The following is a 27,685-nucleotide window of genomic DNA, read 5'->3' as shown; positions in this document are numbered from 1 at the left end:
ATCTCCCCACACATCCCCTCCCAGACGGGTTCAGCAGTTTACAAACACTTTATTCCAGCTGATTTGGAGAATCTCATGTGTTGGGGTTTGAATTGTGATAGCGGCGGATCTCCGCCAGTTTTACCCTGTCACGGACTCTCGCCCTGAATCTGTGAGAAAAAATGAACTGGGAATGGAGCCGAACACACGCCAGTTCCAGTGAGGCCCGGCCCGGACATCCCATTCTCTCTATTTTATTTCAGACAGTGGGGGTCGGGCGGGGATAGCGAATATCAGCGAGTCACCAGGATCCTGGGTTTATTTGAAATGATTTCTATCTGAAATCTGAGCCCGGCCCCGGGACAGGAATCATCTGATTCCGGGATCAGCTCTTTTCTGAGAGACGTGGGCGGCTCTGAGAAGAGCCGTTGGGTTCAGATGGTCAAAAGTTGCACTTGATTTTTTACTTCTTTTTGCCCGCTGCTTTCTTGGGCTTTGCTGACTTCGGCTTGGGCTTCGGCTTTTCCACCTTCTTCGCCTTCGCCTTCACTGTCTTGGGGGTCTTGGGCTTCTTCGCCGCCGCTTTCTTCTTAATTGGTGATTTCGCCGCCTTTTTCGTGGTCGATTTCTTGACCGCTGGTTTCTTGGCCGTTAATTTCTTGACGGCTTTTTTTTTGGCCGCTGGTTTCTTTCCGGGAGATTTCTTGGTCACTTGTTTCTTCACCTTCTTTCCCACTTTTGCCTGGGTTTCCTTCTTAGCGACTCTGAAGGAGCCCGAGGCGCCCGTGCCCTTGATCTGCACCAGGGAGCCTTTTTCCACATTTCTCTTGATACTTAATTTGATCTGGGACCGGAGCTTCTCCACATCCAGGCCTTTGGTCGCCAGAACCTTCTTTATCGCGGCCAGGGATATCCCCTTGCGATCCTTGCAATCCGCCACAATCTTAACGATCTGTTCTCCCAACGGGGGGCCGGTGGTCTTGGGTCTGGGAACCGCCTTCTTCTTCTTGGGAGCCTTGGGTGGAGCGGCGGCGGCGACAGGAGGTGCCGTTTCGGCGGCTGCAGTGTCTGTCATGTCCGGGACTCTGTCGAAAATCTCTCTGACAGTCAGAGCTGGGTCAGAAATGAAACGAGAGGCGGCGGCACAGAGCAACTTAAAGGCACAGAGCGGACGGGGCGGAGACATCCTGCGGTCAGCTCCCGGCCCCTCCAGCCTCTCTGTGTTTCTCTCTCCTCTTAAACTCCCCGATTCCAATTCAAATCGGGCACTCCAGAGTCCCAGACTAGCCCCTTCCTATCTCTAACACCGGTATGTTTGCTGTCGAAAAACTTTCACCGGAATTAAAAGCACCAGTTTCGATTTAAACCCGTTTCATTGCTGCACTGATCGCGCTCTCTCACCCGATCGCCGACATGATCTCCGTTTTTCGGCTGAAATCTTGAATTGATCTGAAACTTTACCTTAAATTTCCACTTCGGAGCTCGGCAGTGGAGGAGGGCGTTCCTTTGAAATGGATTTTTTTAAATTTTACTCAAAATAGACTTGGAAATCCGGCGATGAGACCGGCCACACAAACACAGTGACATTAATCTAACCCGCCCGCCCCTTTAACACACTCTCTCTGACACAATGTTCACATCTTCACATTCACAGGACAAACTGTTCGCCAGATTGACAATTCCCGGGACAGGCTTTCCTCCCCGCTCGGCCTGTGCTGCAGATTCTCGGGGGTTAGTTGTCGTTTCCCAGCTCAGTAACTGTTAAACACCCTGAGGCCGGCGCTCCTCACAGTGTCTGGTCCCCAGATTCAGGGACAGGAGACAATCACAGCTGTGGATGTGATAATCCATATCTGGTTTTACATGATTATATTATTCACACTCAGCAATATGTTTGGTTGAGACGATAATACAAATTATCCGCTCTGGGCTCCTCCAGTCTCTCTGTCTTTCTCTCCCTCCTCCTAAACTGACTGACAGACAAAAGTAACTGGTGTCCTATCCGTCCCATTCTCAACACCCAGAGACGGCCAGTTACTGAATAAATTCAACATTCATCGGCAGTCCAGTGTCAGACAGTTGCAGGCTGTTTCTCTCCACCTTTCCTTACTGGACTGGAGACTGATAAATGCACCGTCAGACCGGCTCATACAGAATAGAAGGGACAGTGACCGTCTCACCAACAGCACCGGAGGTCTGTTCACAGACACAGAATCAGTCTTTACCTTCCAACAGGGTGTTCATATTACGCTCAATAACACTATCCCGCTTTCATGTACAGCGGAAGAGATAGAGAAATACAGACGGACAGATAAAGAGACAGACACACAGACAAAGTATCATTCTCACACTTCCTCCCAGTGTGTCCGTTTCACACTCAGCAAACAGTATCCCACCTTTGTGTGCAGCGCTAGAGAGATACAGACAGGCGGAGTATCAGCCAGACGCTTCCCATCAGTGTCTCTGTATCACGCTCAGCAGCAGTATTCCACCTTCATATGTTGCACAAAAGAGAGAGAAAAACTGACCTGCAATGTCCCGTTTTCACCCAGTAACAAATTGGAAAATACTCCATTCCAATTGCCATTCCAAGCTGGAGTGACAGAAGATGCAGTCTCATCTCTCACTGATATTATTTCAGAGACAGACACATTATTAATCCCACTCTCAGGGACAGTGTCACGCATTTAACCCTCTCTTGCATGTTGTACCCTCTGCAATTTTGCAGCTCAGGGCCCTTCTGTATTTCTCTCAGTGACCGAGAGTTTCACTCCGATTGAAATAAACTGGGACTGTAGCAGTCAGATATTAATCCGACACGGTCCCAGCAAATACACCGACTCCCACTTTCCTCCCATGTTTCTCCAGGATGAAATCCTCTCATTTCGAGGATTTCATTTTCACATCGTTCACCTGACGAAGGAGGAAGCCTCCGAAAGCTTGTGAATTTAAAATAAAATTGCTGGACTATAACTTGGTGTTGTAAAATTGTTTACAATTCTCCAGGATTGGTTGGAGGAATCCGGCCTCCAGATACGGAGTCACAAGTTTCTTTATCAGTAACGGGACCAAGAATGAACAGAACCAATTGGCTCATTTCACAGCCGCCCACTTTATCTCTGAAAGACTCTTTTCCATCAAAAGATACCGAGAGAAACAGCAGGGATGGAAACATCTAGTTTAATAGTTCGAGATTGGAAAGTCAGCATCTGTTTCTCATTCTGGTGCCTGTTCCTGCACTGCCTGTGGACCCCATTCCCTCTGACCTTTCCCCCAGACCCACTTCCTTTGCTCAGACTCTGAAAAATTCCAATTGGGGAAAGTTTCCATCGATTTTTGTATTGGGAATTAAACCAGATATCTGCGCATGCGTGACGCAGCCCCGCCCCCAGCGCTGGTCGTCGGTGAACGGAAGAGCGCATGCGCGCTGCCCTCCCCCAGCTCGGCCTGTGGGCGCCATTCCCTCAGTGAGCGGAAGAAGATGGTTTAAAACAGCCGGGAATGGAGAGATCACGGCCCCCGGGGGAAGGGAGCAAAGAGCAGCCTCGTTACAGCAGCTCATCGCTTCGGGACCGTGTCCGCAGATGGGCTCAGAGATCGGCATTGAGTCCGGGGGAAGGTCAGGGGGAGTCCGGGGGCTGTTTGTAAGAGGCGGAGTGGATCAGGAACTGGTCCCGGAACATGGAGTGAGCGGGGGAAGGGAGAGGTCATTCTCGGGCTGTGTGTGCACAGGGTGTGTCCAGGGGAAGGGAGACAGAATGGGAAGAACCTGCTATTTAAAATCATTGCTGCTTTCTCTCCTCAAATCAGTCGTGAATGTTCCTGGTTTAGTTCCAGTCTCACCCTGTTACTGGACAGTGAACAGTCAGGATGTGGGGAGTTATACAAACAGTATCTATTGCAGGCATCAGGTGAGAAGTGTGAAGGACACATTTTCAACAGCGGTTGTTTGGTTTCGGGTGAACAGTTAGTCCCATGGGAGAGGAGTTGAGAAACCTGACCTGTAGAAAGGTCCCTGCCCCAGCGGGTAGTCCCATTCACTGATCAGTGCAGGGGTTGGGTTGTGTCTGGATGTCACTAAATTGTTTTAAAATCGTCCAGCACACCTGGTGTGCAGAAGCTGAGTGGTGCAGTGCTGCAGTGGAGTCAGACATTGACACTGTTTCTATCACTGGTTTTCATTTGTGGATATTCAAAATGATCATTAACAGAGATATTAAACTGATCACTTTTGTATTTTCTACCTCACCTGTTCCTGAGTAACAAGAGATAATTTTCTTTCTACAGGCAAATCCTTGAAGGATCCAGAATAAATGTGATGTTTCCTCCACCCGAGGCACTGGAAACAGTGCAGCCAGCTCCTTCTCACACACAGTAAGTACATTATCACACACACAGAGCACAGAGACACAGACAGGTCATCAGTTCCACAGTCTCAGACAGCAGAAGTAGTCAGTCCCACACTGATCTTAAATTCCAGAGACACATTTTCAATCCAACAGAGCAGGTGAAGTCGATACTGTTCCATTTCTCCCAAACTCAGTCCCACTGACAGGGAAATACAAAAATCCCAGTCAAAATCACACTCTCAGATTGAAAGGCACTGTGTCAATCTAACAATAGGGCAACATTAAATACCAGATAGAAATCACACATGGTACCCGATTGAAAGGCACAGAATGAATCCCAATAATGTACCCTGAGATTCCAATTGAATACCACCCCACAACTCACACATGTGAGTGTAATACATGCAGTATCCATTCGAATAGTGTGTCATGAGATACAAATTGCAGACAAGTCCAAAACTCATGTAGAGTATCAGACTGAGAAATGCTGTGACAGTGTAACCTGAGAAACAAATTAGAAACCAGTTTATAATACACTCATAGTATGAGATGTAAAGATACAGTATCAATTCTATTAGTGCACACTGAGATGCACATTACATACCAGTCCAAAAATCTCTCTCAATATTAGACTGAAAGACACAGTATCGATTACAATAGAACAGACTGAGCTACACATTATACACCAATTCAAAAATCACTATATCAGTTTGTAATATATGTTATCATTCACAATAGTACACAAAAAAATTGATTTAATAGTAGTCCAAAAAGCACACAAATTATCTGATTAAAAACCTCCAGCACGAAATCCTAAAGTTTATCCATATTTATCAATAAAATGAGAAAAACTATTTAAACATGAAGATATTAAAGCTACAGTATTGAACACCGTAATGTAATGTGAGAAAATAATTACAGACAGATACAGAATAAATCTCGCACTCATGTATGGTACCACAGTTGACAGAGAATGAATCCCCCACTCTCATAATGTACCAGAAACTGGCAGATAAAGTATGAATCCCACACTCACACAGCATCAGAGACTGCATATATTGAATGAATCGCAAACTCAAACACACTACTGACAAGATACACAATGAATCCCACACAGTATCACGGACTGAGAGATACAAAATGAATCTCTCAGTCACCTACATTAGTGCAGGCTGAGTTACAAATTAGGGACCAGTCCACAAATCTCAGTGTCAGATTGAACGATACAGTACCAATTCCATTAGTGCAGACTGAGCTACATATTAAACACCAATACAAAAGACCAATACAGATTCAGACTGAAATATACAGTATTCCATTGATGCAGACTGAGCTGCACATTGTATATAAGTTCAAAAATGTCACCATATCAGTTTGGAAGATACACTAAATCACAATTGTGTTCACATTGATGCAGATTTAATCGTAGCCAAAAAGTGCAGTGATTCTCTGATTATAACCTACAGCATCACATTTTAAAGTATATAATTATCTACCACTTAAACACTGGGAAAAATTAGTTATACATTTATGTATTAAAGATACAGGTTTGAACGCCATGCTGTAAACTGAGATACAAATTAGATACAGATAAAGAATGAATCTCATACTCAGATCCAGTGCCAGAGACTGACATACAGAATGAATCCCTCACTCACACAATGTACCACTGACTGACAGATACAGAACGAATCCCACACTCACACACTGTAGCACAGACTGACAGATACAGTATATATATCACTCATATACAGTATCAGAGATTGATGGAAATGGAATGAATGTCTCACTCACATCCAGCACCAGACACTGACAGGAATAGAATGAACCTCATTCAGATACAGTACAAGGGACTGACATATATAGAATGAATCCCACACTCACACAAAGCACCACAGGCTGACAGAATCAGAATGAATCACTAAGTCAAATCACTGCAGACTGAGTTACACATAACATGCCAGTCCAAAAATCTTAGTGTCAGATTGAAAGATAATGTATCAATTTCTTTAGTGCAGACTGAGCCAAACATTATATAGCAGTCCAACACTGTCAGACCTTATCAGACTCAAAGATACAACATCAATTCCATTCGCATGTACTGAGCCACATGTTACACACCAGTCCAAAAATCTCATACAGTAACAGACTGATAGATACATTATCAATTCTATTAGTGCAGGCTGAGCTATATATTACATTGCAGTCCAAAAATCTCACAGTGTCAGACTGAGATACAGAATTAATTCCATTATTATAGACTGAGCTACACATTATATACCAGTTAAATAATTTCACCATGGACAGATTGAAAGGTACATTATCATTCACAACAGAGTTCAGAGATGAAGATGTAATACTACTCCAAAACTCACACACATTGTTTGATTAAAGAAAATCCAAAAGTATATCAATATTTACAAATTAAACACTTGATAAAAAACTGCTTAGCCTTTAAAGTATTAAAGATATAGTTTCATATACAATAATATAAACTGAAATAAGAATACAGAATGAATCCAGACTTGCACATTGTCTCATAGACTGAATTATAGAATGAAACCCAGACTGAGATAAATTAGCTGAGACTGACAGATACAGAATGTATCCTAAACTCATATACAGTATCAGAGACTGACAGATACAGAATGAACCCCACATTTGCATGCAGCACCAGAGACAGACAGAAACAGAATGAATCCCACACTCACATACAGTACCAGAGACAGACAGATACAGAATAAACCCCATACTCATGTACAGTACCAGATACAGACAGGTAAAGAATAAACCCCACACTTATATACAGCACCAGAGACAGACAGAAGCAGAATAAACCTGACATTCGCATACAGTACCCGTTACAGACCGATACAGAATAAACCCCACACACGTATAGTACCACAGACTGACAGGCACAGAATGAATCCCACAATCACACACAGTACCAGAGACTGACAGATACAGAATAACCCTCATTCATATACAGTACCAGAAACAGACAAATAAAGAATAAACCCCATACTCATTTGCAGTACCAGAGACAGACAGATACAGAATGAATCCCAAATTCACATACAGTACCAGAGACTGACAGATACAGAATGAATCCCAAATTCACACAAGGTACCAGAGACTGACATATACTGAATAAACCCCACATTCACATACAGCACCAGAGACTGACAGAGACAGACAGATACAGAATGAATCCCAAATTCATACACAGTACCAGAGACTGACATATACTGAATAGACCCCACATTCAAACAGTACCAGAGACAGAGAGACACAGAACAAAAAACACACTCATTTCCAGTATCAGAGACAGACAGATACTGAAAAACTCCAAACTCATGTACAGTGAGACTGACAGACACAGAATAAACCCCACACAGGTACAGTACCACAGACTGACAGGCACAGAATGAATCCCACACTCTCACAGTACCAGAGACTGACAGATGCAGAATAAACCCCACACTCATGTACAGTATCTGAGACTGACAGAAACAGAATAAACCCCACACTCACACACAGCACCAGAGACTGATAGGCACAGAATGAATCCCACACTCACACACAGTACCAGAGACTGACAGATACAGAATAAACCCCACACTCATATGCAGCACCAGAGACTGACAGATGGAGAATAAACCCCACACTCACACACAGCACCAGAGACTGACAGATACAGTATATAACCCCCACTCATATGCAGCACCAGAGACTGACAGATAGAGAATAAACCCCACACTCATATGCAGCACCAGAGACAAACAGATACAGTATATACCCCCCACTCATATGCAGCACCAGAGACTGACAGATACAGAATAAACCCCACACTCATATACAGTACCAGAGACTGACAGATACGGAATGTGTGAATTTGGGATTCACAGTATCGGAGACAGACAGATACAGAATAAACCCCAAACACATCTACAGTATCAGAGACACACAATTACAGAATAAACCCCACACTGACACACAGTTCCAGAGACTGACAGATACAGAATAAACCTCACACTCATGTACAGTATCAGAGACTGACTTATACAGAATGAATCTTATACTCACACACAGTACCAGAGACTGACAGATACAGAATAAAGCCCAACCTCATATACTGTACCAGAGACAGATAAATACAAAATAAACAACAAACACATCGATAGTATCGGAGATAGATGGATGCAGAATAAATCCCACACTGACACACAGTACCAGAGACAGACATAGACAGAATAAACCCCACACTCATATACAGTACCAGAGACTGATAAATACAGAATAAACCCCACACTCACACACAGTACCAGAGACAGACAGATACAGAATGAAAGCTGCACTCACACACAGTACCAGAGACAGACAGATACAGAATAAAACCTACACTCACACACAGTACCAGAGACTGACAGATACAGAATAAACCCCACACTCACACACAGTACCAGAGACAGACAGATACAGAATGAATCCAACACTCACACACAGTACCAGAGAAATACAGGCACAGAATAAACCCCACACTCACACACAGTACCAGAGACAGACAGGCACAGAATAAACCCCACACTCATACACAGTACCAGAGACTGAAAAATACAGAATAAACACCAAACTTTTGTACAGTATCAGAGACTGACAGATACAGAAGAAACCCCACAATCATGTAAAGTGCCAGGTAAAATTGTTTGGTTCGTGAGTGTCTGCAAATGAAGGAAACATGGTGTCTGGTAAGGGAGTGTCTATACATGAAGGAAAAACGGTGAAGGGTCAGGGAATATCTATAAATGAAAGAGAAATGGTGACAGGTCAGGGATTGTCCATGAATGAAGGTGAAATGGTTTCTGGTAAGGGAATATTATAAATGGGAGAAGACATGGTGACAGGTCAGGGAGTGTCTAAAAATGAAGGCGAAATGGTGACGGGTTACGGAGTGTCCATAAAGGAGGGAGAAATGGTGACAGGAGGCAGAGTCTGCAAATGATGGAGAAATCGTGACTGGTCAGGGGGTGTCTGTAAATGGAGGAGGAATGTTGACTGGTCCGGGAGTGTCTGTAAATGAAGGAGAATTGTTGACAGGTCAGGTCGTGTCCATATCTGAAGGAGAAACAGTGATGGGTCAGGGAGCGTCTATTAATGAAGGGAAATGCTGACGGGTCAGGGAGAGTTTCTAAATGAAGGAGAAATGCTGAAGGGTCAGAGAGCGTCTATAAATGTAGGAGAAATTGTGTTTGATCAGAGAATGTCTGAAAATGAAGGCGAAATGGTGACTGGTCAGGGGGTGTCTGTAAATGAAGGAGGAATGGTGATTGGTCAGGGAGTGTCTGTAAATGAAGGCGAAATGGTGACTGGTCAGGGAGAGTCTGTAAATGAAGGAGGAATGGTGATTGGTCAGGGAGTGTCTGTAAATGAAGGCGAAATGGTGACTGGTCAGGGAGAGTCTGTAAATGAAGGAGGAATGGTGATTGGTCAGGGAGTGTCTGTAAATGAAGGCGAAATGGTGACTGGTCAGGGAGAGTCTGTAAATGAAGGAGGAATGGTGATTGGTCCGGGAGTGTCTGTAAATGAAGGCGAAATGGTGACTGGTCAGGGGGTGTCTGTAAATGAAGGAGAAATGGTGACTGGTCAGGGGGTGTCTGTAAATGAAGGAGAAATGGTGACTGGTCAGGGGGTGTCTGTAAATGAAGGAGGAATGGTGATTGGTCAGGGGGTGTCTGTAAATGAAGAAGGAATGGTGATTGGTCCGGGAGTGCTTGTAAATGAAGGCGAAATGGTGACTGGTCAGGGGGTGTCTGTAAATGAAGGAGGAATGGTGATTGGTCCTGGAGTGTCTGTAAATGAAGCAGGAATGGTGATTGGTCCGGGAGTGTCTGTAAATGAAGGAGGAATGGTGATTGGTCAGGGGGTGTCTGTAAATGAAGGAGAAATGGTGATTGGTCAGGGGGTGTCTGCAAATGAAGGCGAAATGGTGATTGGTCAGGGGGTGTCTGTAAATGAAGGAGGAATGGTGATTGGTCAGGGGGTGTCTGTAAATGAAGGAGGAACGGTGATTGGTCCGGGAGTGTCTGTAAATGATGGCGAAATGGTGACTGTCAGGGAGAGTCGGTAAATGAAGGAGGAACGGTGATTGGTCAGGGAGTGTCTGTAAATGCAGGAGAATTGTTGACAGGTCAGGTCGTGTCGATATCTGAAGGACAAAAAGTGATGGGTCAGGGAGTGTCTATTAATGAAGGGACATGCTGACGGGTCAGGGAGAGTTTGCAAATGAAGGAGAAATGCTGAAGTGTCAGGGAGCGTCTATAAATGTAGGAGAAATGTGTTTGATCAGGGAGTGTCTGAAAATGAAGGAGAAATTGTGATAGGTCAAGGAAAATCTTTAAATGAAGGAGAAATGGTGACTGGTCAGGGAGAGTCTGTCGCCAAAATTGGGAGATATCACAGATGGACGGCATACAGGCAGCTATGGGGAGGGACATTGTGTGGAAATGAGGGGCAGAGCATATACACACAGCCAGAGTCAGCATATTCAGGAGAGGAGAGGGGAATCAGTGAGTGTAGAACTGAATCCAACCAGAGTCAGCAACTTCAGGGGAGGAGAGGGAGGGGAACCAGTGAGTGTAGAACTGAACCCAGTCAGAGTCAGCACCTTCAGGGGAGGAGAGGGAGGGGAACCACTGAGTGTAGAACTGAACCCAGTCACAGTCGGGATCTTCAGGAGAGAGAGAAAACTTAAATAGAAGGAAAAATGTTGGAGGTGGTGCGATGGGTTTGGGTTTCAGCAGAGGGAGGAGGGTGAGTGTGTGGGACGGGGATTTACAGTTTGGGGGAATGAGCGGGAAGAATGTTCTATTGAAACTAGAATTGCCTGTTCTGAATTTCTATCCTGTATTCACAGTGAGGACTTTTGTTATCTCCTTTTACAGGGTATTAGAAGGGGCGGATTTGCAGACGAGAAACTCAAACCAAACATCACGTCAAGATCTGACTCCATTCACCAGCACCTGAAGATTATCGGCCTTAAAATGTCGGACAAATGTTGATCTGTTCTATCTGTGGGAAAAGATTTCAAACATCACTGTAATTGGAATAGCAGCGAGACACACACACCCGATTGAGAGTGTTCCAGTGCACTGACTGTGGGAAGAGCTTTCACCAGTTACACAGCCTGAAGAAACATCATACCATTCACAGTGGGGAGAAACGAGACACGTGTTCTCTGTGCAGACGAGACTTCCACTGATCTCCAACGTGGAGAGACATGAGGACACCCGCAACATGGAGAAACTGGGGAAATGTGGGGACTGTGGGAGGGGATTCAGTTACTCATCCCGGCTGGAAACTCATCGACGCAGACACACTGGGGAGAGGCCGTTCACCTGCTCCGTTTGTGGGAAGGGATTCACTCAGTCATCCCACCTCATTGAACATCAACTTGTTCACACTGATAAGAGACTTTTTAAATGTTCTGTCTGTGAGAAGAGCTTTAAAAGAAAAAGTGATCTGCTGACACACCAACGCACTCACACTGGGGAGAGGCCGTTCACCTGCTCCGTGTGTGGGAAGAGTTTCACTCAATCATCCCAACTGCTGAGTCACCAGCGAGTTCACATGTGATTCCAGGAGTTGGATTCTGCTGTTATTGCTGCTGTTAATCACATCCAGGACTGAACCGTGTTCATTCTGACAGTTGGGGGTTGTTTTTGATGTTAATAATCCCTTTACCTGGGCTGGAGTTTAGTATTCTGTACAAGTGTGAAATGAATCAGCTTTCTTTCAAACAAAGTGTTTCTAGTCCTTCATATCTTGATGATAAGAATCATAGAAGTTTACAACATGGAAACAGGCCCTTCGGCCCAACATGTCCATGTCGCCCAGTTTATACCACTAAGCTAGTCCCAGATGCCTGCACTTGGCCCATATCCCTCTATACCCATCTTACCCATGTAACTGTCCAAATGCTTTTTAAAAGACGAATTTGTACCCGCCTCTACTACTGCCTCTGGCAGCTCGTTCCAGACACTCACCACCCTTTGAGTGAAAAAATTGCCCCTCTGGACCCTTTTGTATCTCTCCCCTCTCACCTTAAATCTATGCGCCCTCGTTATAGACTCCCGTACCTTTGGGAATAGATTTTGACTATCTACCTTATCTATGCCCCTCATTATTTTATAGACTTCTGTAAGATCACCCCTAAACCTCCTACTCTCCAGGGAAAACAGTCTCAGTCTATCCAACCTCTCCCTATAAGTCAAACCATCAAGTCCCGGTAGCATCCTCGTAAATCTTTTCTGCACTCTTTCTAGTTTGAGGACTTATGATGAAGTGTGTGGAATCCTGAGTTCCTTCACCTTTTCAAAAGATGGATCTACAAGATGTCCAAGTCTGACAGGACAGAAAATTGTATTATATCACAGGGTCCACTTCAATCAGCCTGAGCAGATTTCCACTACACTTGTGTGAAAAAGAGCTTCCTAATTTCAATCCGAGACGCCCTAGCTCTAAATTTAAGTTTATGTCCTCTTGTTCTGGATTCCCCCACTGGAGAAAATAGTTTCTATTTCGACCCTATCGAGCCCCTTTATAATTTTAAATCCCTGGATCAGATCACCCCTCAACCTTCTAAACTCAAGTGAATGGAAACCAAGTTTATCCAGCCCGAGTATCATTCTGGTGAATCTGCACTGTCCCCCCTCCAAGGCCAATATATCCTTGGTGAGGATCAGTACTCCAGAGGGGCTCTGACCAAGACTCTGTAGAACTGAAGCATCACTTCCTTCCCTTTGTATTCCAGCCCTGGAGATAAAGGCCATTAATCTGTGATTGCTTTTTGTATCTGTGCACTCGCCTTTAGTGATTTGTGTACATGGACACCCAAATCCCTTTGCTCCTCCACCGTTCCCAATCTCTCACTTTAAGAAAATACTCCAATGTTTCCTTTTTGCATCCAAAGTGAATGATCTCACTCTTCCCCACATTGAACTCCATCTGCCACAGTTTGTCCATTCACTTAAACAGTCCCTTTGTAACTTCCTGCTCCCATCTACATCACTTACTGTGCCTCATAACTTTGTGTCATCTGGAAACTTGGATCTACAACTCTCTATTCCTTCATCCAATTTATTGATAAATATGGTGAAAAGCTGAGGCCCCAGTGCAGATCCCTGGGAACACCACTTGTCATATCCCACCAATCAAAGAACTTTCCCTTTATCCCTACTCTCTTCTCCGACCTCCCAATCAATTACAACCCATGTCACAAGGTCACTTTCAATTGTGTGCGTTTTATTTATTCTATTAATCTCTTGTGCTGAACCTTATCAAATGCCTTCTGGAAGTCCACATAGACAACATCCATAGACACTCCCCTGTCCACCTTGTTGGTTTCCTCAACAAATCCAGCTAAATTAGTCAGACATGACCTACCCTTCACAAATCCAAGTTGACTCTCTTTGACCAGCTCAATTTGTGTCTCATGATAGATTTCAGTAAGTTCCCCACAACCGACGTTAAAATGACAGGTCTGTATTGTCCTGGTTTCTCCCTCCCTCCTTTTTTAAATAACGGAGTGACATTTTCAACATTTATATCCAAAGGCACAATTCCTGAGTCCAGAGAGCTTTGGGAAATTATAACTAATGCATCTCTAATTTCCCCAACTGTTTCCTTTAATACGATGGGGTGGATACCGTCAGGTCCGAGAGCAGTCTCCGTGGAGGGGGGTTATCACCTTTTACCTGAATACACCGATATTTTCGCCCACATTCATGTTAGTGTTTGGCGAACACTGTCTGATGTCTTTCACACACCTGTCGAACCTTGGGGTCAGAGGCGTAGGGGGTAATTTCACCTTCACTGCTTGGGCGGTAAACTGACGGAGCAGAAATTAAAATCGGGCCGGTTCTATAAGGGGCGGGTGATCCGCTCGACCAGTTCAGCCCCCAGCGATGGTGAAAATTTCCCTCCACGTGTTGTGAACCGGTGCAGTTTGAGACAATGGACCAACTTGTGGGCTTCGAAGATTGATATTAGGGCGGAGGACAGGAAAAGTGTGGCCGATTTTAAGTATCCCCGCCTGGCGGAAATAGGGTGGTCGAGGCGAGTAAATGGTGTCAGGCCACTTACCGCCCCTTTAACGTTGGAGTTCCTGCCTCCACCACCGTGGGTCGGGTCCTGAGAAGAGCGGCCGGAGCAACACCCACCTGTTTCCGGGTCAGACCACGTGTAATATGTAAATCAGAGTATTATGACGTACACAGGACAGTATTTAAATTTGGTGACGAATGGGAGGAGGAGCCGCCCTATCGATGGGCATTGAGTGATCCAGAACACTGAGAAGTTTATTTTTAACTTATATTTTTTGGAGTAAGGATGAGCAGGAGAGCTTTCCCTTCGCCTGCCGAGGCCGTGAGAAATCTACCGGCCCCTGATTGTCTCAGAAATGTATCAGGAGGTTTCCTCATATATCCGTGTAACCAGGCCCAGACTCATGTCCCATTAAACTCCCTGCAGTGAGTAAACATTGCTGAACAGCAGCTCAGAGAGGAAACGATCTCCGGAACTCCCCACTGGAGTTTGAAATTACATTAATATTTTACCGGTTAGTAACGGTCCGGGTGTTGGTCCATTATTATTCTGTTCTGGTCAAAACAAATGTCCCAATGAACAGGACGCTGTCTGACCCTGACAGCTCACCCTCAGTCCATCCCACCGGGCAGTGTGTGTGATGGGAAATAATCATCAATCGAAAAGGAGGATTTGATTTTATTCATTTCAGGATTAAACATTTAATATTGAAATCATATTATTTCCAGACTAATAACAGCAAATAATTTCATGTTAGAATCACATCTTGTATCATTTCACAAACACCGCATTTGTCGGGTAAAATATAATTCCTGTCTGCTTTTTTCCAAATTTATTTAAAGTATTCGATTGATATCAGTTACTTTAGTGAACTCATTGTTGTCAATAGATAGTAAAATCAGGCGCGGTGAATAACGGGCGCCCGATCCGCTACCGCCCGTCTTAGGCCACCGCCAAACGTGAAACTCTAATTGACTCTAATTGACTTTTTATTTAATTTCGGATGAAAAGTCTTCAGACGTTTCTATGATGTAACTAATGTAACAATTAGATTCAGTGGGTATTTAAGCCCGTTCTTCAGCTCCTCTCTGAATTTAGTCTGGGTCACAGCATAAATACACGTGTTGGTGCAGGAACTGAGAAGTTGAAGCATGAATCCGGCTGACTCAATGTCACTGGCCGTATAGAACTGGGCGTTTGTTATATGCGGAGAGATAAAATAAAAAACGAGTGTGCTCCATAACAATATAAAACTGGCTGATATACTGAATAGTAAAATGATGGATTTCCTTCGGTTCTCCATCTCTGGATCCTTGTGATTCTCTCCATTGCTACGGCCCCGGAGTCCCCTGCGGACTCTATTGGCCGCTAAAATGTGCCTGGCGGTGAGAACATTGAACAGTAAAATCAGAATGAATGGAAGACAAGGCATTAACGCAAGATTAATCAAGTCAAACGCTGCCCATGCGGGTGAAGTGAAAAGGATCGATTTCCAGGCACAACCCCGGGGTACATTGTCCATTATATATTCTGGGTCAAATGCAAAGTACAAGGGAATGTTTAGTAAACAGCTCAGCACACTCACTACCCCGATAATAACAGCCGCCGTTTTCTCGGTGCAATATTTTGTTTTCAGCTTCTGACAACAAATGGCCACAAATCGATCAAAGGTGAAAGCGACTGTGAACCAGACAGAGGTCGATATGGCCGCAAAACTCAGGGTGAGAATGAAACGACACACGGGGGTAATGGTCAAGAATGAAACTGGGAAATAAATATCAACAATGCGCCACATTATGACATCAGTGATAACGACCAGGAGATCGGCCGCCGCCATTCCCACCAGGTAGCGAGTGATACATTTGGAGAGTCCGCACTTTCCTCGGGACAGGATCACAATCGCCACCAAGTTAACTGTAAGAGAGAGAAACGGAAGGAGAGAAATTACTGATCAGACCTGGAGACAAAGCAGCAGTTTGAGAGGATCTGGGGTGAAATTTCCAGCTTTTTTGCTGCATCAAACGGTGGAAACTGATTCACTGACCTGGGCAGCGCTTTTAGGCAAAAAAAAGTTTTTAAACACAATTATCAATAATGCATTGGGAAATTGATACAGAACGTGAATAAAATGATCACCGGATCGACTGGAAGGGCCGAGTGAGGGGGCAGTGCCGGTGGGGAAGGGAGAAGGGGCTGAAATGTGCGGGAATCCAAAGGGCAAAATTCGGATTTGGCTCCAGAGGGACGGGAAAGTGAGTGAGGGCCGGAAAGGTGAGGGGACAGGGAGAGCTGCTGTTGGGTTTGTTGCTGTGGTTGAAGAGAGCCGACAGGGGCTGGCACAAAACGGGAAAGACCGAGATCCGCGGCGGTGTTTTTGAGGCTTTGAATCGGATTGGAATTGGCAGCTGCAGGCCGAGCCAGTGAGAGAGACTGGGAGGGAGACGATGAAAAGGACATGTAGGTGGTGGAGGGGTGTGAGGAGCAGATGGTTTGGGAAAGGGGATAAACAGAAGTAACGGATGAGGAGACAGAGAATTCAATGCAGTGGGCGGAGAGGCTGGGATTCACAGGGAGAGACTGCAGCAGTGTGTTAGAGGAAATCTATTTTATAGGTCCCACTCACACAATCCAAACAATAAATTCAACCATTGATTTCTGTGGTTATTGTTGTCAGGGAATATTTCGTTCATTGCATAATGTTTCAATAAATTAACTTTGCACATTCGATGAAAACTCAATCAAAATGCATTAATTGAATTAGCTTCGTTCTTTAATGAATTAAGCTGACACATAGCTTCTCGAATAGAGTATCCGAATAATTCAATGCGATCAAGAAATCACTGATTTTATTCTTTGAATGAATTTCAATTAAATTCAAGTAAATTGAACATTCACAAAAACAGACTGAGGACCTGACAGCGATAACCACATCCGGAGCGAGCACAGTAAAACTCTCACAATCTGACAACATCCTAATAACACCTTCAAGTGACATTTCCTTTACATAATTGCACTGGAAGTTTCAGCAGTTTATTCCGATGAATTATTCACAACGCTGCTGCTCTCCAGCTCTCTCTCATTCTCTGTGTGCCTCTCTCTCTCTCCCTTTCTCACGTTCCTTCTCCCCCTCCCTTTCGTTTTCCTTCTCAGTCACGTTCTCTTTCGCACCTCTCTATCTCTCCGCACTCTCTACTCTCTTTCTGAATGACCCTTTTCACATCCGAGTAAATCCTAACATCCCGCGCCTGCTTTCTCCTCACCAGCCCAGCGTTCAAACGATCCTATTCTTAGTGTAAGTTTGTGAAATGGTGAACCCTCTGTGAACAGTTTAATGTTTCTACAGATCATCCCGTTCTCCACCTGTTCACCGACACTGTTCACTTCATCTACAATGCATGGAGTGAACAGAATCGAATGCCTCTTCCAGACACACCTCACAACAATTGAAATTCCTTCTCCTGTAATTACAAAGTACAGCGTTAGATGGCGGCATTGTTCAATTAACAAAACGCCAACATCACCGCTGCTGCTGAAAGTCTGAAGATAAATGGAAGGGCTCATGATTCCATCAGATAAAGTGAAAACTGATACAACATAACATCAAAACATTGCATTTTACAGTGAATTCATCGACAGTGAAGCAGAGAATGAGGTGTAAAAGTATGAGCAGCAAACTCAGTTCAATAGGCAGACATCTGAAGCGGCGTCAGATGCACACACAATTAAATAAACTTTCAGAATAGTGATAACCAATAAATACATTGAAATCCCAGTTAAACTGAACCATATTATTGTGGAATTGTAAACAATTTTACAACACCAAGTTATAGTCCAGCAATTTTATTTTAAATTCACAAGCTTTCGGAGATTTTCTCCTTCCTCAGGCAAATGTTTCAAGATCTTGAAACATTTGCCTGAGGAAGGAGAAAATCTCCGAAAGCTTGTGAATTTAAAATAAAATTGCTGGACTATAACTTGGTGTTGTAAAATTGTTTACAATTGTCAACCCCAGTCCATCACCGGCATCTCCACATCATATTATTGTGGACGGAGGACATTGCGCTGCCTCCTTGTAACACTGAGACCGTGAGCTGTCTCATTATCAATCACTAAAAACACGTTTATGAAAAAAATATTCCAGGACAGGTTAGTTCCACAACATGAAACTGTGAACAACTCCTGATGGTCTGATACCAGCTCTTAGCCCAGACACCTGATTCCAATACAATCAGCACAGAGAATAATCCAGTAACAATGCCAGAATTGTATAAACAAAATCGTAAAGCATATAATGCAGCTGCTCCAAGACCAAAAGAGCAGAGACTGAGAACAGAACAGTCCACTGTGTAATACATGATGGGAGAAAAAAAAGTATCAAGTACAGCAGCAGATTTAATATCGATTTACACCATGAACAGCTGAGATAATGGATTACCTGGGATTCCAACGGCTGCGAGAACTGGATAATAAATACATTCTATCAGATACATTACTGAATATCCCATTTCTGTGAGAAGCAATGATTTCTGTTGGCCTGGAAACCGCAGCTCCGGCAGGCACTCTGTGTGGATTCATGACAGCGATCCATGATTTATACAGGGGGTAAATCTCCACTGACACGGTTATACCCCTGATCATTGCTATTAGTTACAGTCATTTGAACAAACAGGCCACATCAGCAGCTTTGACTCCGATGTAAATGATGACGTGGATATATCACAAACTTCTCAAAGTTCAGAACCTTGTCTTAATGAGACCTCTCTCAGGAATAAAGTTAAAAGCTGTGCTCAGAAAGGACTGGTCCAACAATGAGCGGATTCATTTACAGTTTTCATATAATTGTATTGACCATGTTCACTTTTACCGATTCAATTATAAATTTTATAGATTTCTCCACATTATACATTGAATCCAGGGACACAAGCAGACCCGTTTCACTCTGTTCCTGCAGTTTCCCAGTGAAAATATGAATGTTGACACGAAGACAGCCTCGAAAAGAGACACCATCCTTTCAGGCAGTGCTCAACAACACTCCGTGTGAAAAATGTTCTCCTTATTTCCGCTCTAGTTGTTTTGCCAATTATTGTAAACCGATGACCTCTGGTTATCAATCCAATTATTTAATTACCCCTATTTGCTCTATAAAAACGCCTCATTATTTTGATCACCTCTTTTTGATCTCCCCTTAACCTTTTCTGCTCTATGGAGAACAAGCCCAGCTTCTCCAATCCCTCCACATAACTGAAGTCCCTCATCCCTGGTATCACCCTGGTAACTCTCCTCTGTACCCTCTCCAAGGCCTTTACATCCTTCTCAAAATGTGGTGCCCAGTGTTGGATACAATACTCCAGCTGAGGCCCAACCAGTCTTTTGTAAGGGTTTAACATGACTTCCCTGTTTTTTTATTCAATGCCCCTCTTTTACAAACCCATGTATCCCATCCGCTTGCTTAACCACCTTATCAACTTGCTCTGCCACCTTCAAAGATTTGTGAATATGCGCCCCCAGGTCCCTCTGCTCTTCCACCACCCCCAAAATATTACATTGAGTTCCATCGAGTTACTTCGAAATTACAGCACAGAAGCAGGCCATTCGGTCCAACTTGTTTATGCCAGCATGTATGCTCCATACGAGCCTCCTCCCTCCCTACTCCATCGAACCCTATCAGGATACGATATTCCATTATGCCTCTTGTGCTTATCTACCTTCCCCTTAAATGCATCTACGTTATTTCCCTCAACTACTCCTTGTGGTAGCGCATTGCACATTCTTACCACTCATTCGGTAAAGAAGTTTCACCTGAATTCCATATTGGATTTATTAGTGACAGTCTTATATTTATTCCCTTTAATTTTATACTCCCTCCCAAGTGGAAGCATTTTCTCTTCATCAACCCGACCAAATTCTGTCATTATCTTAAAAACTTCTATCAGGTCACCCCTCAGCCTTCTCTTTTCAAAAGAAAAGAGTCCCAGCCTGTTCAGCCTTTCCTGATTAGGATATCCGCTCAGTTTTGGTATCATCCCTGTGAATCTTTTCTGCACCCTCTCCAATCCCTGTATATCCTTTCTATATTATGGAGACAGACTGTGCACAATAATCCAAGTGTGGCCGAACCAAGGCTCCACACAAGTTTAACATAACTTCTTTGTTTATCAATTCTATCCCTCGAGAATTCAACCCCAGTGTTTGACTCGCCTTTTTGTAAACCTGCGTCGCTACATTTAGTGATTGGTCTGTTTGTGCCACAAGATTTTATTAAAATTTCAAAATATGCTTTATTTCATAAAATTTAATGATGCACACATTTCAATGAAAATGTCACAATTACCGTTCAAAACAATACAATACAGATCGTGCACACTAAGATCTCATTATTACAATTCAAAACACAGTACAGATCTTCTAATACATTCTGTACCGTACAAAGTGACATGTCCTTACATGGTCGCCTTTCCTCAAAGAACCTATACGTAGGCAGCACCTCACTTCAGTGCGTCCCTCAGAACATACTCCTGGACCTTGGAGTGTGCCATTCGGCAACACTCGGTCGTGGACAGCTCCTTCAACTGGAATCCAAGCAGGGAGTGGGCCTGGGAGTCCTCAACATTGACTCTGGTACCCATGAAATCTCATGGCATCAGGTCAAACATGGGCAAGGAAACCTCCTGCTGATTACCACCTACCGTCCTCCCTCAGCTGATGAATCAGTCCTCCTCCATGTTGAGCACCACTTAGAGGAAGCACTAAGGGTAGCAAGGGCACAAAATGTACTCAGGATGGGCGAATTCAATGTCCATCACCAAGAGTGGCTCGGTAGCACCACTACAGACTGAGCTGGCCGAGTCCTAAAGGAAATAGCTGCCAGACTGGGCCTGCGGCAGGTGGTGAGCGAACCAACACGAGGGAAAACCTGCTTGACCTCGTCCTCACCAATCCACCTGTCGCAAATGCGCATCGTCCTCGTGGAGATGAAGTCCCGTGTTCGCACTGAGGACACCATCCAACGTGTTGTGTGGCACTACCAACGTGCTAAATGGGATAGATTCAGAACATAGAATCATAGAATCATAGAAGTTTACAACATGGAAACAGCCCCTTCGGCCCAACATGTCCATGTCGCCCAGTTTATAACACTAAGCTAGTCCCAATTGCCTGCACTTGGCCCATATCCCTCAATACCCATCTTACCCATGTAACTGTCCAAATGCTTTTTAAAAGACAAAATTGTACCCGCCTCTACTACTGCCTCTGGCAGCTCGTTCCAGACACTCACCACCCTTTGAGTGAAAAAATTGCCCCTCTGGACCCTTTTGTATCTCTCCCCTCTCACCTTAAATCTATGCCCCCTCGTTATAGACTCACCTACCTTTGGGAAAAGATTTTGACTATCGACCTTATCTATGCCCCTCATTATTTTATAGACTTCTATAAGATCACCCCTAAACCTCCTACTCTCCAGGGAAAAAAGTCTCCGTCTATCCAACCTCTCCCTACAAGTCAAACCATCAAGTCCCGGTAGCATCCTAGTAAATCTTTTCTGCACTCTTTCTAGTTTAATAATATCCTTTCTATAATAGGGTGACCAGAACTGTACACAGTATTCCAAGTGTGGCCTTACTAATGTCTTGTACAACTTCAACAAGACATCCCAACTCCTGTATTCAATGTTCTGACCAATGAAACCAAGCATGCTGAATGCCTTCTTCACCACTCTATCCACCTGTGACTCCACTTTCAAGGAGCTATGAACCTGTACTCCTGGATCTCTTTGTTCTTTAACTCTCCCCATTAACGGAGTAGGTCCTGGCCCTATTCGATCTACCAAAATGCATCACCTCACATTTATCTTAATTTAACTCCATCTGCCATTCATCGGCCCACTGGCCCAATTTATCAAGATCCCGTTGCAATCCTAGATAAACTTCTTCACTGTCCACAATGCCACCAATCTTGGTGTCATCTGCAAACTTACTAACCATCCCTCCTAAATTCTCATCCAAATCATTAATATAAATAACAAATAACAGCGGACCCAGCACCGATCCCTGAGGCACACCGCTGGTCACAGGCCTCCAGTTTGAATAACAACCCTCTACAACCACCCTCTGTCTTCTGCCGTCAATCCAATTTGTATCCAATTGGCTACCTCACCTTGGATCCCGTGAGGTCTAACCTTATCTAACAACCGACTATGCGGTACCTTGTCAAAGGCTTTGCTAAAGTCCATGTAGACCACGTCTACTGCACAGCCCTCATCTATCTTCTTGATCTAGCAGCTCAAAACTGGGCATCCGTGAGGCAATGTGAGCCAGCGGCAGCAGCAGAATTGTATTTCAGCACAATCTGTAACCTCATGGCCCAGCATATTCCTCACTCTACCATTACCAACAAGCCAGGGGATCAATCCTAGTTCAATGAAGGGTGTAGCAGAGCATGCCAGGGGCAGCACCAGGTGTACCTAAAAATGAGGTGCCACCCTGGTGAAGCTACAACTCAGGAGTACATGCATGCTGAACAGCGGAAGCAACATGCTACAGACAGAGCTAAGCGAGTTCACAACCAACGGCTCAGATCAAAGCTCTGCAGTCCTGCCACATCCAGTCGTGAATGGTGGTGGACAATTAAACAACCAACGGGAGGAGGAGGCTCTGTGAACATCCCCATCCTCAATGATGGTGGAGTCCAGCACATGAGTGCAAAAGACAAGGCTGAAGCGTTTGCAACCATCTTCAGCCAGAAGTGCAGAGTAGATGATCCATCTCAGCCTCCTCCTGATATCTCCACCATCACATAAGCCAGTCTTCAGCCAATTCGATTCACTCCAAGTGATATCAAGAAACGGCTGAGAGCAGTGGCTACAGCAAAGGCTATGGCCCCCGACAACATCCCGACTGTCGTGCTGAAGTCTGGTGTTGCAGAACTAGCTGCGCCTCTCGCCAAGCTGTTCAAGTACAGCTGCAACACTGGCATCAACCCCACAATGTGGAAAATTACACAGGTATGTCCTGTCCACAAAAAGCAAGACAAATCCAATCCGGTCAATTACCGCCCTATCAGTCCACTCTCAATCATAAGCAAAGTGATGGAAGGTGTCGTCGACAGTGCTATCAAGCGGCACTTCCTCACCAATAACCTGCTCACCGATGCTCAGTTTGGGTTCCGCCAGGACCACTCGACTCCAGACCTCATTACAGCCTTGGTCCAAACATGGACAAATGAGCTGAATTCCTGAGGTGAGGTGAGAGTGACTGCACTTGACATCAAGGCAGCATTTGACCGAGTGTGGCACCAAGGAGCCGTCGTAAAATTGAAGTCAATGGGAATCAGGGGGGAAACTCTCAAGTGGCTGGAGTCATACCGAGCTCAAAGGAAGATGGTAGTGGTTGTTGGAGGCCAATCATCTCAGCCCCAGGGCATTGCTGCAGGAGTTCCTCAGGGAAGTGTCTTAGTCCCAAGCATCTTCAGTTGCTTCATCAATGACCTTCCCTCCATCATAAGGTCAGAAATGGGGATGTTCACTGATGATTCCTCAGTGTTCAGTTCCATTCGCATCCCCTCAAATAATGAAGCAATCCGAGCCCGTTTGCAGCAAGACCTGGACAACATCCAGGCTTGGACTCATAAGTGGCAAGGAAAATTCGCGCCAGACAATTGCCAGGCAATGACCATCTCCAACAAGAGAGAGTCTAACCACCTCCCCTTGACATTCAACGGCATTACCATCGCCAAATCCCCCACCATCAACATCCTGGGGGTCACCATTGACCAGAAACTTAAATGGTCCAGCCACGTAAATACTGTTGCGACAAAAGCAGGTCAGAGGCTGGGTATTCTGCAACGGGTGACCCACCTCCTGACTCCCCAAAGCCTTTGCACCATCGACAAGGCACAAGTCAGGAGTGTGATGGAATACTCTCCACTTGCCTGGATGGGTGCAGCTCCAACAACACTCAAGAAGGTCGTCACCACCCAGGACAAAGCAGCCCGCTTGATTGGCACCCCATCCATCACCCTAAACATTCACTCCCTTAACCACCGGCGCACAGTGGCTGCAGTGTGTACAGTCCACAGGATGCACTGCAGCAACTCGCCAAGGCTTCTTCGACAGCACCTCCCAAACCCGCGACCTGGACCACCTAAAAGGACAAGAGCAGCAGGTATATAGGAACAACAGCACCTGCACGTTCCCCTTCCAAGTCACACACTATCCCGACTTGGAAATATATCACCGTTCCTTCATCGTCGCTGGGTCGAAATCCTGGAACTCCCGTCCTAACAGCACCGTGGGTGAACCTTCACCACACGGACTGCAGCGTTTCAAGGCGGCGGCTCACCACCACCATCTCAAGGGCAATTAGGGATGGGCAATAAATGCCGGCCTCGCCAGCGATGCACACATCCCATGAAGGAATAAAGAAAACACACGTAGCGTTGTAAATAAAGTTCGTGAGCTGCAGCCTCAAGTCGCCACATGGGACTATGATCTAGTCGCAATAACAGAGACGTGCTTCAAAGAAGGGGAGGATAATATTCAAAAATATTTATTTAAAAAGTCGTCACCTTGTAGCTCGGTTGAAAATGTAGTCAACTTGAAATTGTAGTTAGCAGTGAGGAGGATAGTAGCAGACTTCAGACAGACTGCTAATAAAATGGGCAGACACATGGCAGATGACATTTAATACAGAGACGTGTGAAGAGATGCATTTTGGGAGGAAGAATGAGGCGAGGCAATATAAACTAAATAGTGCAATTTTAAAGGTGTTGCAGGAACAGACAGACCTGGGGGTGTATGTACACAAATCATGAAAGGTGGCAGTACAAGTCAATAAATCTGTTAAATAAAACTTATAGGATCATTGGCTTTAAAAATAGAGGTATAGGGAAAAGAAGCAAAGAGGTTATGCTAAACCTTTATAAATCATTGTTTTGACCGCAGCTGAAGTGTTGCGTCCAATTCTGGGCACCACATTTTAGGAAGGATGTCAAGACCTTACAGAAGGTACAGAGGAAATTTATTGGAATGATATCAAGGCTAGGGAACGTCAATTAATCGGAGAGACTAGAGACTCTGGAATTGTTCTCCTTCGAGCAGAGAATGTTAAAGGGCCATTTAATAGAGGTGTTCAAAATCATGAAGGGTTTTGATAGAGTAAATAAGGAGAACATGTTTCCACTGGCAGAAGAGTCGGTGGCCAGAGGGTCAGATTGAAAATTATTGGCAAAAGAACCAGAGGCGAGATGAGGAGAATTTGTGTACACAGTGAGGTCTATCGAGATGTCCGTTTGCAAATAATTCCAATAATCCATGGTCACTTTCAAAAGGTGGCCTTGAGCCTATTGACACAAAACAGCGTGAAAAGTTCTTCAAAATAAACAAAAGCCCCGGTTTGGGACTGAGTGAAACCGTCACTGAAAGATAAAGGAAAGCAGCTGGGTTGGGTGTGTGTCCAAACATTGTGCATTTTTACAGATTCCCACATCTCCACACCATGAAACAGAATTGCATTAGAAGTGTCGGAGCTCTATTATGGGATGGATGGATGGATGCATTAACGGTGGGAATTGATATGGAAACATCGGGGATTAAAAGCTTCATGCTGATTCCAACGGGCAACTGCAGCACTGAGTTTATTGAAGGACATTAGTCTCCACCCACTGTGCAGATCTATATCTCAGTGATATGGTCAGCTCTAGCATACTGAAAGAGGAAGTGGAGTCTAAATAATGAGAACCGAATGGTGTTAGAATCCACTGGAAACCGGTACTTTGAGAGACACTTTACTCACTGTCACGAACATCATAATATGAGTGTCATCGCTTTGGAGGGAGGACTAAAAATACAAGACAAATAAGTAAAGAATTTGAAAATATTATATGGTACATTTTGGTAGAAGGATTAAGGAGGCCACGTACTCCCTGGAAAATAAGCGTCTAAATTGGACACAGGAGCGAAGCAATGTCGGGGTACAGATTCACAAATCATTAACAGCAGCAAATAAAGTTAACAAGGCCATAAATTGCAAACAAAGCACTGGGGTTCATTTCTAGAGCAATAGAATTGAAAAGCAGATGAGTTATGTTAAACTTATATAGAACCTTGGTTAGACCACACTTAGAATACTGTGCACACTTCTGGTCGCCATATTAAAAAAAGGATGCAGAGGCAGTGTAGAAGGTGCAAAAAAGATTTACAAGAATGAAGCCAGAACTGAGTGGTTACGCCCATCAGGAAAGATTGAACATGCTGGGGATCTTTTCTCGAGGAAAGAGAAGGCTGAGGGGTGACATGATAGAGGTTTTAAACATTATAAAGTGGTTCGATAGGGTAATCGTAGAGAAGATATTTCCACTTGTGAGACAGTCCAAATCCAGGAGCCCTAAATATAGAATAGTCACAATAAATCCAATAGGGAATTCAGGAGAAACTTCTTTACACAGAGAGTGGTGAGAATGTGAAACTTGTTACCACATGGAGTAGTTGGGGCGAATAGTATAGATGCCTTTAAGGGGAGGCTAGATAGGTACATGAGAGATAAAGGTGTAGAAGGAAATGCTGATCGGGTTAGCTGATGTCGGATGGGGCGAGACTCGCGTGGAGCATAAACACCGGCACAGACCAGTTACGCCGAATGGACTGTTTCCATGCTGTAAATTCTATATAACATCAGGTTGAAGTTACCAGTGAGAGCAAATACATAAAAAGGAAACCTGAGGTTAAACATTTTGAACGTAAATTCACTGTGTTAATCTTTCTGATATGCTTTCAACTGAAAGTTAATTTCAAATAATTATTTAATTATTTGAAAACCACCAATATTCGAGGTGTAGTAACAGACTTATTCATGGTCATTGATTTATTAATAAATTCAATTCAATTCACTTAAAATACGTTGACATATTTAATATTGCAACTAATATCGCCTAAGCCATGAATAAGGAGATGTATTTAGGTACAGCATTCAATCAGAATGGGAGAAAGCAGAGGAAACAAACAGTCTCACGGCAAGAGGAGGACAGTACCTGAGGAAACTGACCATTCACAATTTCACCTGGTTTGGGGCCCGGAATGGAAGTTGGGTAGTCAGCTGTTTCCACCGAATAAGGTCAAGGGAGCAGGAGGTGGGTCTAATGGGCAAGCTCAGCTCGGAAAGTACATGCGTGGAGATCGGAGGGAAACTCGAAAAAGGCTCAGGATCAGGGCTGGATGATGGGGGAGCCTTAGGAGAGGTTGGGCTTGGTGATATTTGGAATTG

General features: G+C 44.4%; 3 protein-coding genes across 7 annotated transcripts in view; 2 read left to right on the top strand and 1 right to left on the bottom strand.

Annotated features, from left to right (window-relative positions):
- LOC137318355 (zinc finger protein 271-like) overlaps positions 1-13,164 on the top strand; it is a 145,632-nt gene extending 132,468 nt beyond the window's left edge. The window contains exon 3 of the mRNA XM_067981241.1: positions 11,628-13,164. Coding sequence (XP_067837342.1) covers positions 11,628-11,960 — 333 coding nt within the window. The 3' untranslated portion in view covers positions 11,961-13,164. The remainder of the gene's footprint in view (positions 1-11,627) is intronic.
- LOC137318393 (zinc finger protein 3-like) overlaps positions 1-27,685 on the top strand; it is a 626,361-nt gene that overhangs the window by 306,845 nt on the left and 291,831 nt on the right. For 2 of the 5 annotated variants that reach the window (XM_067981293.1, XM_067981292.1), the window contains exon 2: positions 4,267-4,353. The gene's annotated coding sequence lies outside the window, so the exon portion shown is untranslated. Of the gene's footprint in view, positions 1-3,379; positions 3,666-4,266; positions 4,354-27,685 lie in introns of those variants that run through there. The other 3 variants (XM_067981286.1, XM_067981285.1, XM_067981290.1) reach the window with 3 other exon arrangements.
- LOC137318372 (histone H1-like) lies at positions 443-1,054 on the bottom strand. Its single transcript, XM_067981259.1, has one exon. The coding sequence runs from the start codon at positions 1,052-1,054 to the stop codon at positions 443-445; it is 612 nt and encodes a 203-aa protein (XP_067837360.1).

The sequence above is a fragment of the Heptranchias perlo genome, unplaced genomic scaffold, assembly GCF_035084215.1.
Source record: "Heptranchias perlo isolate sHepPer1 unplaced genomic scaffold, sHepPer1.hap1 HAP1_SCAFFOLD_70, whole genome shotgun sequence".
Classification (NCBI taxonomy): Eukaryota; Metazoa; Chordata; class Chondrichthyes; order Hexanchiformes; family Hexanchidae; genus Heptranchias; species Heptranchias perlo.
Note: the sequence above shows the minus strand (reverse complement) of the source record. Positions and strands in the feature narration are given on the sequence as shown.

Bases quoted from the DNA above. Each gene is read 5' to 3' on its own strand.
- LOC137318372 (XM_067981259.1), bottom strand. From the start codon at position 1,054: ATGACAGACACTGCAGCCGCCGAAACGGCACCTCCTGTCGCCGCCGCC.